At 39.9% G+C, this 12655-nt stretch overlaps 1 protein-coding gene across 1 annotated transcript in view; it reads right to left on the minus strand.

The window, feature by feature from the left end:
• Positions 1–6422: 6422 nt before the first annotated feature.
• Positions 6423–12655, minus strand: part of LOC309376163 (phospholipase A2 inhibitor gamma subunit B-like) — a 46807-nt gene continuing 40574 nt past the window's right edge. The window contains exon 5 of the mRNA XM_081922393.1: positions 6423–6850. Coding sequence (XP_081778519.1) covers positions 6681–6850 — 170 coding nt within the window. The 3' untranslated portion in view covers positions 6423–6680. The remainder of the gene's footprint in view (positions 6851–12655) is intronic.

Raw genomic sequence — 12655 nt, forward strand, 5'->3', positions numbered from 1 at the left:
TATCACAAAATTTCATGCGGCTGACTCTCAGGGAAATCTGGCAAAATTGCCTGGGCTTCTAGAAATCTAATCCCATTTCAGCGCTGAGCTTTGAATTCTAGTGTGACCTGATGGCACTCATTTCCCCACATCCAGGGTAGTGAAATTGAGGTTGGCACAGCTTAGGAGAGACGTATCCTTGGGGTTCTTGGGAGAGGTAAGAGATTTAATTTGTTTTTCACACTGTGCTTTAAATCATGATATAGTGCTATTAGAATTCTAGCAATTTGTGACACTGTACTGAACCTGTTGTTCCTGGGTGTTGGCAAAGTGTTCCTATGCTTTCCTCCAATTAAGGCTGTTCATGCATCAATTCCCTCTCAAACTCCTTTCAGACTCTTCAGCTTTCTAGAATGATAAAGACCAGGCATAGGAGAACTTGGTCCTCCACATGAATAATAAATAAATAAGGGGGAAAACATGCACCCAACCCCTGAGACCATTCCATTGTTACTATCCGACCTCCCAAAATTTCAACACCTCTTGAGATGGTTTGACTCCTTTCCATTTCAACAGTACAAATTCTACAAACACCTTCCATATCTCCTCAAAATTATTTCTCCTACATATTCCCCTTACCTTACCTTACCTTACCTTACCTTACCTTACCTTAATAGCACAAAATAGAAAAACCCCTGCAATTATTTTTCCAGCCACACTCTATCACTATATTTCATCCTTATTCTCTTGCTCTCCTTTCTCACACTGTGCTTCCCCCCTTATCTGTTGTTTTGATTTCTTATTTCCTGCTTTCTCCCATTGACTGCAGCTTATCCACAAAGTTTCCCAGGCTACGGGAAAAGAGAAAATGAAATAAGAAAGCTTTTAATCCCAACTTTTCCATTTTTTCTTTTTTAAACTCAAACAAAGGTTTTCAATGTCTCCTTTTCCATTTCCCAAAATCATCTCTCTCAGCAGTGTGTCTCTTTCTTCAGCCTCTTCAAAAGGCCCTTCTATTATCCACATATATATGTTCATAAAAAAGCAAATATAGCAGTCATGAGAGGGTTTTTGATACAACAGAATACGATAAAGAAAAGATTTTGGAATGGGAAAAAAGATAAGATCTTAGACAAGATAAGAGATGGAGAGAAAAAGTTGAGATCCAAACCAAAATCGAAGGAGATCTTGAGAGAGATTAAATTTTATCAAGCACAGTATGCGAATTTGATAAATCAAGAAGTGGAGTGGAAAATTAAACAAATGAAACAAAGATCATTTGAATCAGCTAATAAGTGTGGGAAACTATTAGCATGGCAGTTGAAAAAGAGACAAAAATTGAATACAGTTACTAACTTAGAGATTGAAGGGAGAGATATTCAGAAACCCGAAGAAATTAGGAAGTGTTTCCAGAGATATTTTAAAAAGCTTTACACTCAAGGGCCACAAGAAGGGACCGAGATAGACCAATTTTTGAAAACAAATGGACTACCAAAACTTGCTCAGGAAAAGAGAACAATCCTGAATCACAAAATAACACAACAAGAAATAGAGGGTGCCATTCAGAATATGCAACTAGGCAAATCTCCAGGCCCAGATGGGCTTACCTCCAAGTATTATAAGACATTGAAAGACTTTTTGATACAACCATTAATGGAGGTATGCAACCAGATTTTAGAGGGGAAGAAAGCACCGGAATCGTGGAAAGAAGCCTTCATCACATTGATCCTGAGGCATCTAATCATAGCCTGCATTTTTATCAAAGCTTATATATTAATCAGGATCTGTATTTTAAAATGAGCTTAAAGATTTTCAAATGTTTCATGCCAGGCAGAAGACCAGCTGCCTAAGAACCTTGGCAAGATGTTTATTCTCCTGGACAAGGGGCCCCTTGATTTATAGCAGAAAACAATTCTCAAAGTCGTAAAAAGGGAATTACAGGCTAAGAGCAAGGTTACACTGACCCTACAAATTAAGCGTTGGTAAATAGTAAAATGAGCCATATCTTCTTCCTAAGGTTAAAAAGGCCAAGGGCAAATGGAAAAGAAAGCAACTGGCTGGAAGGGGGGTGTAAACAGAAGAAGAGATTTCTTCCTATTTTATTTTGAGGCTGTAAACTGTTCCTTTTTACTTTGAGAAGGTTTATTCTGTTAAAAGGCTACCTATTATAATGTATGAAATATATTAGCTTAAATGTAATTATGCAAAGGATCTAGAAAGAAAGAAATGTTAAATTCTTATTTCATAGAGTCATATTGCAATAGGAGACCAGAGGGGCAAATGAGCCCAGCCCCCTGCCAGACAGGAGACGCCATCGAGCACTCCTGATATATGGTTGTCAGGCCTTTTGTTTAAAGACCTCCAAAAGAAGGAGATCTTTCAATGATAAACTCAAGATCTCTGACATCTGTTTAAGATAAAAATTTAAAACTATTAACAATCTGTTTTGGAGGGCAATAGGGCAAGGAGGGCAAGAGGTGAGCTGGTAATTAAGGTTCCTTGTTGAGATAAATGTAAGATAAATGACTACTTATTTGTCATTTATAGATAGAAGAATATATAGCTTTTGTCTCCCATAAAAGGTAATATGAAATGGGTGTATCTTTTGTGATTGGTTCTAGCAAACAGCCAATGGGAATTTCAACCAGGCTGATTGGACAGAGGCAGCCAAAGGAGGAGCAAGGAGGCTGGGCTGAGGGAATATAAGTGCTGGCCATAACGGCAGGAGCCCAGGCCAGAGCTTGGTAACCATATACCACTGTGCCTCTCATTTATTTGTCTGACAAATAAATTATTATTTTAATTTCTCTATTGCTGCGTTGAATATTTCATTCCAGCTAAGCGTTAACCACAAGCAGGGTGCTACAATCCCTAAAGTGGAAACCGAAAAAACTCAACTTAAGAACTACCGTCCCATCTCACTCCTAAATGTAGATTACAAAATTTTTGCAGATATTTTGGCAAGTAGATTTAAAAAAGTATTAAATGAAGTAATTCACAAGGATCAGGCAGGCTTTCTCCGAGGAAGACATTTGTCTGATAACACTAGAAACATTATTGACATTTTGGAACTTTTGCAAACTAACATTAATACAAAATCAGTGTTAATTTTTGTTGATGCGGAGAAGGCCTTTGATAACATCTCTTGGAGGTTTATGAAGAAAAACTTGGAAGGGATGGGAGTGGGACGGGGGTTTGAAAATGGAATAGAAGCAATTTATTCAGAGCAGAAAGCAAAATTGATAGTCAACAATGTGGTGACAGAAGAGTTTAAAATTGAAAAAGGAACATGACAAGGTTGCCCCCTATCCCCTCTGTTATTTATCTCTGTTCTGGAGGTGCTTTTGAACATGATTAGGGAAGACCGGTTGGTACAAGGAATACAGGTCGGAGTGAAACAATTTAAACTGAAAGCTTTTGCAGATGATTTGGTTTTAACACTACAGGAGCCAGAATCTAGTACGAAGAGAGTGTTAGAATTAATTCATGAATTTGGTCGGATAGCGGGGTTTAAATTGAACAAGCAAAAAACTAAGGTTTTGGGGAAAAAACTTGACACCTTTGGAAATAGATGAGTTTCAGAAAGAGACAGAGTTAAATGTTGTTAAAAAGGTAAAATACCTAGGGGTAAACCTGTCTTCCAAAAATCTAAATCTATTTAAGGATAATTATGAAAAATGCTGGTCAGAAATTAAGAAAGATTTAGAGATTTGGTAAAGATTGAAACTTTCCTTGCTGGGTCGAATTGCAGTTATAAAGATGAATGTATTGCCGAAGATGTTATTTCTGTTTCAGACCCTACAGATCGTGGACAGAGTGGAATGTTTTGGGAAGTGGCAGAAAGATATTTCTAGGTTTGTCTGGCAGGGCAAAAAGCCCCGAATAAAATTTAAAATATTAACTGATGCAAAAGGGGGGGGGGGGTTGCCCTGCCAGATTTAAGGTTATATTATGAAGCTGCGGCTTTCTGCTGGATGAAAGACTGGTTACTTCTTGAGAACACAGATGTCCTTGATCTGGAAGGGTATAATAACGCTTTTGGATGGCATGCATACTTGTGGTACGACAAGGTAAAGGTTCATAAAATGTTTAAAAACCATATTGTCAGGAAAGCTATATTTATGGTCTGGACAAAATATAAAGACTTATTAGAAGGTAAGACCCCGAGGTGGTTATCACCAGTGGAGGCCAAGGTTCGAAAAAGACCCAATATGGAGGCCGGATGGCCGAAATATTGGGAAATAATAGAAAAAACTGGAGACAATTGGAGGTTACAGAGCTTTGAAAAATTAAAGAATAGGGTGCAAGACTGGTTTCATTATGCTCAAATTCTTTTTTTTTTTTTTTAATAAAAATTTTATTGGGTTTTTAACTTTTTTAACAGACAGACATTATGCTCAAATTCAAGAGGTTTTCAAATCGGACAAAAAAATAGGATTCCAGGTGGAAAAATCGAAATTAGAGACAGAATTGTTAGAACCCAAGACCAAGGTACTTTCAAGAATGTACAACTTGCTGCTTAAATGGAACACTCAGGATGAGATAGTCAAATCAGCCATGATAAAATGGGCTCAAGATATTGGGTACAACATCATGTTTGAAGACTGGGAAAGGTTATGGACCACTGGAATGAAATTCACGGCATGTAGTGCCCTGAAGGAAAATATTATGAAAATGATATATAGGTGGTACATGACCCCAGTCAAACTTGCAAAAATATATCATCGGTCTGATAATAAATGTTGGAAATGTAAGGGGGCTGAAGGGACATTCTTTCACCTTTGGTGGACTTGCCCAAAAGTGAAGGCCTTCTGGGAAATGATCTATAATGAGTTAAAAAAGGTGTTTAGATACACCTTTCCTAAGAAACCAGAGGCCTTCCTATTGGGCATTGTGGACCAAAAGGTGTTAAAGAAGGATAGAACTTTTTTTATGTATGCAACTACAGCAGCAAGAATACTCATTGCAAAACATTGGAAGACACAAGATCTTCCCACGCTGGAAGAGTGGCAGACGCAGTTGATGGACTATATGGAACTGGCTGAAATGACGGGCAGAATCCGAGACTTGGGAGAAGAAACAATGGAAGAGGACTGGAAAAAATTTAAGGACTATTTACAAAAATATTACAAGTTATATGAATGTTAAGAATCTGCATGATTTGGAAACTTTAGCTCCTGCAACTAGATTGGGAAAACAGAAGATTAAGCTATAAGTAAGAAAAAGTTGAAATTTAAAGTTATTTTATGTATTATTTTAAGGTACAAATAATTGACAAAAGTACTTTAAATTTAGAAGTAAAATATTTTGAAAGATATAAATAAGGTACGAAACAAGGTAATAATTTGCTGATATGTTTTATTGTAAAGAATGCAGGGTGAGGAAGATGTGGGGAAGTCCAGCTAGTAACGTAAAAATGTATTTGAAAGTTGGATTGTTCTTTTTTTTCTTCTTTCTTTGTCTGTTCTTCTTCTTCTTTTTTTCTTTCTCTTTTTCTAAGGTTTTATATTTCTGATTTTGTAAATTGAAAATGCAATAAAATTTTTTATAAAAATTAAAAAATAAAAAAGCAAATATATATATATATATATATATATAAAAGGTTTAGGGTTTTCAAACCAAGTCTCCTTTCCACCTTCCTTCATCTTCTTCTGAAAGGTCACCCATTAATCGGTATATAAAGAATAGAAAATTACATCGCCTGCAGTCTAGATCTAGTCTCTCTCAGATCCAAATAAATAAATAAATAAATAAATAGGAACAAAGGAAATAAAAAGGAACAAAGGAAATAAAAAACAATCCTTAATTTAAAAACCAGCAGATTTTGCTTGTTTGGGATATAAAGGGAGAATGCAAGCTGCAGAAAAATTCCTGTGGCTGAGCTATGGCCATCAAAGAACAATATATGGCAATTGAGGGACATGAACAATGCAACTCCTTTCCTCTGCCTGAAACTAGGGATTTGGAAGGTTGCCAGGGTAACTACCCCTGGAACAAGGGTGACTGGAGGAAGAAGGAGGAAAAAGAATTGAGATCCTCTATGAGCAGGCTGCTAGAAGGCCGCCCACACTGCTCTGTGGTACAATGCCACCTTAAAAGGCCTATGCTTCACCTGAAGGTCTAAATAGGCGAATAAACCATATTTCTTAAAGCCACAACATTCTCTGATATGTCTCAGTTCCCCAAAGGAGCACACACCTTGTGTGAGTGCCTGGAACGCCCTGGGCTCTTGCCACCCGACTTTTGTAACAATACCCATTTCTTCCCTCTGCAAAGACTGCCCTTCAGCACCATCCCCAACACCACCAAAGAACCTTTATTTGGTGAATTATTCATGTGCCCCCTCCATGAGAGGTCCAGAGGGCTTCAACATGAGAAAAAGAGCTTATTCTTTATTTGACAAATACAGACACAGAACACAGTTTTATTTGCCACATCATTTTATTGTGATCATGATCAAGAGAAGTTTAACCATACATTATAATATCATGAGGAAAAGTCCCCAAGCCCCACTTTTCTACTTTAGCTTATCCATCCCTCCATCCCATTCATCCTACACTAAATGCCAAATAGGGGACTCTGCAGTCCTGTGAAACCCCCTTTCTCTGCACTCCCAATATCAGGCAAGCAATCTCCTCCCCCAATGCAGCTGCAAATCATGGATGTCAAAGGGGAAGACTTTGCTATCTTCTAATTACTCATCAAGGTTGGACTTCTTTACTCTTCAAGGTTGGTGGTGCTGCAGTATGACAGCATTGTGCTTGGTTGATTCTGTCAAAAGTGTAATCATAAGTCACTGATGTCCTTGCCAGCCTGCAAAAATCCCGTGTTGCACAGCCTTTGAACACCTTATCAGAATGATTACTGCCATCTAGTAAAGAGAAAAAAAGCATAGTCATACAAATCCTTGGGTAGTACCAGGGTCACAGGGTGCAGAAGACAGAGAATGGGAACATTTTAATCATTATAAACTGTATTGTGCATATAGAACAATATGCATCCTAATATCACACTGATGTTTAAATCCAGAAAAAGAACTTGGTTCTTATGTAGCAGGGCCCCAACCCATATGGATATGGAATTCAAAATCCATGGCTGCTTTAAGGTTGTCTGTATTTTTAAGGTTCATTAAAATGTGCTTTCCCTATATATATTTATATAAATGTAATTCACCAAACAGATTATTTGTTTCTTTCTCATACACACATACAAACCAGGGACAGAAGCACACAGTCTCATCCATATAGGTAAAGAAGGTAGAGGACCCCTGGATGGCTAAGTCCAGTCAAAGACGACTATGAGGTTGTGGCGCTAACCTCACTGTCAGGCTGAGGGAGCCGGCATTTGTCCACAAACAGTTTTCTGGGTCATGTGGCCAGCATGACTAAGCTACTTCTGGCAAAACAAGACACTATGACGGAAGCCACAGCACATGGAAACACCATTTCTGAAGAAAAGGCACACTAGCCTGGGAACTTCCTCTCTGCCCAGAACATTGGAGGCTATACACCACACCCCCTCAACAGTATTTATAGGAACTCAAACACTGAGATCCTGCTCTGTTCCAGTAACAAGAAGCCGAAAGCACCAGCCTGAAGATGACGAGTGAGACCTCGTCGAAACGTCGCCTAGACACCCCAACTTTTACACGGGAAGACACCCGAGGACACCAAAACCTGCATATATATATATATATATATATATATATATATATATATGAATGAAACTGAGTAACCACAATAAAATAAAATGCAGTTTTCAATATAACTACAATACATTGCAATAATATATATATATATTTTAAAAAGAGCAACACATTTTGAAATATCTTTAGAGTCAGGGATCCCTTCTTTCATGGACTAAACACTACACACCACAGTCAAATCCTGCCTTACATCTGCACAAATGATAATATTTAATATGACTCATCCCAGTCTGTTCAGCTAATACATACAAAACACATCATGCACCCAGTCACTCCAGTATCTCTATCTCAATCAGTCACCAACCACTAACCCCACTCACTCCTTTCCTTCAGGAAAAAAATGTATGGATGACAGCTAATGGATTGAGGCTGAACGTCAACAAGATAGAAGTGCTGTTTCTGGGGGATAGAGGGTGGGCATGGGGGGGGCTTCCTGGTCCTAAATGGAGTAACTATGCCCCTGAAGGACCAGGTGCACAGCCTGGGGGTTATTCTGGACTCACAGCTGTCCATGGAGGAACAAGTTAATTCTGTGTTCAGGGCAGCTATTTACCAGTTCCATCTGGTACACAAGCTGAGACCTACTTGCCTGTGCACTGTCCTGCCAGAGGGGTGCATGCTCTGGTTATCTCCCACTTGGACTACGGCAGCACACTCTATGTGAGGCTGCCAGATTGGTGACTGGGAGCAGCCGCCGGAAACACATAACACTGGCTCCCAGTACCTTTCTGGGCATAATTCAAAGTCTTGGTGCTGGCCTTTAAAGCTATAAACAGCCACAATCCAGTATACCTGAAGAAGCATCTCTACCTCCATCATTCAGCCTGGACACTGAGGTTCAGTTCCAAGGGCTTTCTGGTGGCTCCTTCACTGCAATAAGTGAGGTTGCGGGGTAGTAGGCAGAGGGGCCTTCTTGGTAGTGGCCCTCCAGCTGTTTTGGGACTACAACTCCCATCATCCCTAGCTAACAGGACCAGTGGTCAGGGATGATGGGAGTTGTAGTCACAAAATAGCTGGAGGGCCAAGTTAGCCATGCCTGGGCCATTAGTACCAACAGATGCTTCCCCTCACTTCCTCCTTAGATTGGCCCAACAGGATAACGCTCAGGGTCAGCACGGCTATCAGGGAACAAGAAGGACATGCGTTCTTATCTCTCTCTCTAATCCCCCAATTTATCCAGGTTTTTCTATTCACATCCTTAGGGGCCATCTGAAGCTCTGAGCTAATCAGTTGTTTACACAGGCTGCCTGTTTTCAAGAAACATGTGGTGAGGCTGATTCTAACCACCTCCCATGCAAACTAGGAAAAATAATCTTGGCCTAGATCAGTATCTTTAGTTTATTCTATGGGTACCCAAGGATGAAACCTGAAACCAGAATGATGTTCTTTTTCAGGGGTAAAGGTAAAGGGACCCTTGACCATTAGGTCCAATCACGAACAACTTTGGGGTTGTGGCGCTCATCTCGCTATACAGGCCGAGGGAACCGGCATTTGTCCGCTTCCACAGACAGTTTTTCCGGGTCATGTGGCCAGCATGACTAAGCCGCTTCTGGGGAAGATTCAAAAGCCTGCAGATATTACCTGGTATGCTTTGGTTATTGCAGTAACTATCCTGACAGCAGTGGGTTGTACGGTAGAAAGAAGCATCATTTAGTGTAGTAAAGCTGTAATTCCCTGAGGTGCAATTTGTAGTGCATCCCCATAGATATATGTCTTCTATATCATCACCTGTGAGAGAGACAAAGAAAGAAACAGGTACAATGCAAAACCAAAATTTTTCAAACCAACCCCCTAATAATTGAAATTTATATGATGCTTCCTAATATACATATTGATGCAACAATGCAAAGTGTGTGTGTGTAGTTTCTCTGGTTATGTTTGAAACAAGAGGATGAACAAGCCAGTAGTAGGACCTCTGCTTGGAGAGGTCAGATAATTGTTGCTGAGTGACAACATCTTTACCCAAAAGAAAAACGACGCCCAACCTGCTGATAACATAATAAAGGATGTCAGGAGGGAGCTGAAACCCAATATAGGAAAAGACATGGTAAGGGAACACCTAGCTACAGTGGTGCCTCGCAAGACGAAATTAATCCGTTCCGTGAGGCTCTTCGTCTAGCGGTTTTTTCGTCTTGCGAAGCAAGCCCATTGACAGCTTAGCGGATTAGCGCTATTAGCAGTTTAGCGGCTTTTAGCGGATCAGCTGATAAGCGGCTTAGGAAAAGGGGGAGAAAGGGGGGGGAACCCGCAGGAACTCGCAAGACATTTCGTCTTGCGAAGCAAGTCCATAGGGAAATTCGTTTTGTGAAGCGCCTCCAAAACAGAAAACCCTTTCGTATAGCGGGTTTTCCGTCTTGCGAGGCGTTCGTCTTGCGGGGCACCACTGTATTTTAAAGCAATTCCAATCTCCAGTGTCCGATGAGCTGCACCCAATGATACTAAAGGAGTTTGTGGATGTAATAAAATTACAATTAAGAATCATCTAGCATATTACACTCTTTGCTTAAAACAGGCGAGTTAGTCATGGGAGGAAAGGTTTGGGGACCCTGTGGCTACAGACTCACTAGCTCAAATTTCAAACTATGGCATGACAGAGTTAATTCATTCAAGTAATGATGCCCCAGAAACTTTACATTCCTGTTTTATGGTTACACTACAATATTATTTGTTGTTACAGCATTGTAACAATATTTATTGCTGAGATACAGAAAAGAAAGTTGGTTTGTCCTTTCTCTATAATGTTCTTACTTCCTGAAGAGCCCCAGCAGATTGTATTATTTCCTGCTCTTTCCTTTTCCCTCTACTCTTTTCATTCCCTTGATCTTGCCTCAATCTGGCTCTCAAAAATTAAAAATGTTTTGCAAGGAAGCTTTTGTGGGGAAATAGACAGACAGATAGATGATAGATGTTTGTTATTTTAAAAATAGATCCCTTGTGGCTTCAGTTGATGTTAGAGTGTACCTGTCAGAGTTTGAGGATGTGAGCTGTCACCATATTGCAGGCCTGCTTGGCAATATGGTTGATTTGTCTATGTTTTTAGAGGTTCTTGTTTTTGTCTGTAAGCCGCCATGGGTCTCGTCAGGGGGAAAGGTGGAGTGTAAATAAATTAATAGTAATAATAATAATAATAATAATAATAATAATAATAATAATAATAATAATTTTCAGCCTCTCCATGTAGACTTCTAAATGTTGTGGAATGTGACTTTAAAGAAGAAAGCATGAACAAGGAAATACAGGTGAGTTGCGGCAGCACACACTATGCATGAAAGGTTTCTACACTGAAAAAAGGCTATGTTTCTTGACATTTTGGCAAGAGCACACTCTGTGGTCATTTTGCATTCATACATGCACATCATCCCCAAATAATCTAGGGCCTACACACTCAGCTATGATTGGGCTAAAAGGTTTTACACTCACCTAATTCATTTTCAGTAAAATCAGAAAAGCAGCTGTCCTCTCCATTAGGACAGACCTCTGAAACTCCCATTCGATAGTAAAAAAAATTGTAACATAGATGTGGCACATCTGGAAGGAAAGCGTAGGAAACACTCATTGCCATGAGTTTCTCATTCCTTGAGAAATGACATCTACGTACATTCACAGAGAGAAATCTTTCTTTGATCTCAGCTCTTGGATTCAAACCACTATTACCAGACATGAGGAATCTTAGTTATCTCAAGATCCATTTCTAATGGTGGGGCAGAGGCTGCATGTGTCTATCTCTCTCACACACAAATATACACAGACACAGACAGATGCACAGCCTTATTCCTATTTACACACATTTCCCTGCACCTCAACACATGGTGATGAGAAGATTCAAACCTCCCTCTCACAGTCCCAATGTTGTTCTCAGTTCTTGTCATCAGCAATCATTTGAGTAGTGACTTTTAAGATAGGATTTCATAAGTCCTATCACACACTTCCATACACAGCCACATTACTGGTGCTGGTAAGTGTGCTACCAACAGCCCAACAAATAGCTGTTGGCTAGATGGGGAGGGCCTGGAGGTTATGGGAAGAAAGGTGCAGCAGGGATGGCAGGTAGGCAACCTATTACAGGCTGCATGAGGTCTTCATGAAAAGTGTATCAATCCCAAACAGGGTAGCCAGAACAGCACAGGAAGTGCAACTGTTTACCTTGAAGTCATGCTGCACCTGAGATCCCTGTGTTTTATTCCACCCACTCCCCATTTCTCCATTTGGTGTCACCAATCACTGCTTCAGGAAGAAAAAATCTGAAAGAAACTGAGAGTCCCATTGTTGAGCTAACCTCAAGAAACAGACATACCCTCTACTAGTGTAACAGCCACCTTTACAAAATTTGCTACACCATCTGAATGTGAGGTTTGTATGAGGTTCATGTCCATAATGCATGTTGGACACATTTGTGCCCCAATCTAAACTCCTAATACTCCACTCTTCTATTTACACTTGTTTTACTCTGAATAGCAAGAGATAATGACTCACTGCCTTTTGGTTGAGTTCAGTTGTATGCAATTTGGAGCAGTCCCTTTATTCCGTTGGGCCACTGATTCCTTACGGCTGAAACTGAGTTGAGATTCTATGCATCATTCACAAATCCTTGTGAATGAACCATAGTCTTCACTCTTTTCTAACCCTCAGAACCATGTTCTCTTGGCTCCTTTAATGCACTTCTAACCCATTATACTCAACTCAACTCATCTCCCAATCAAAAGAAAATAAACATAAAAGCAGACTTCCTTTCCAGACTTCAAAATGAGACCTGTAACTTACAACATGTATCTGAAGTTTACTGGTCTTCTCCCCTCTCCAGAATTTAGAGTCCAGATTCTCAGATCCTCCCATTCTTATCCATATTTTCAGCTCCTTTTGTCTTCCAAAACCTATTTCAGCTTTCCCAATCTGACCGCCGCTAACAACCATCCCGATATGATTGAGAGCAGTCAGCTGGGAGCGGGGTGGGGATGCAGGGGGATGCATACC

This window comes from Podarcis melisellensis (assembly GCF_964234715.1).
Source record: "Podarcis melisellensis genome assembly, chromosome: 8".
Lineage (NCBI taxonomy): Eukaryota > Metazoa > Chordata > Lepidosauria > Squamata > Lacertidae > Podarcis > Podarcis melisellensis.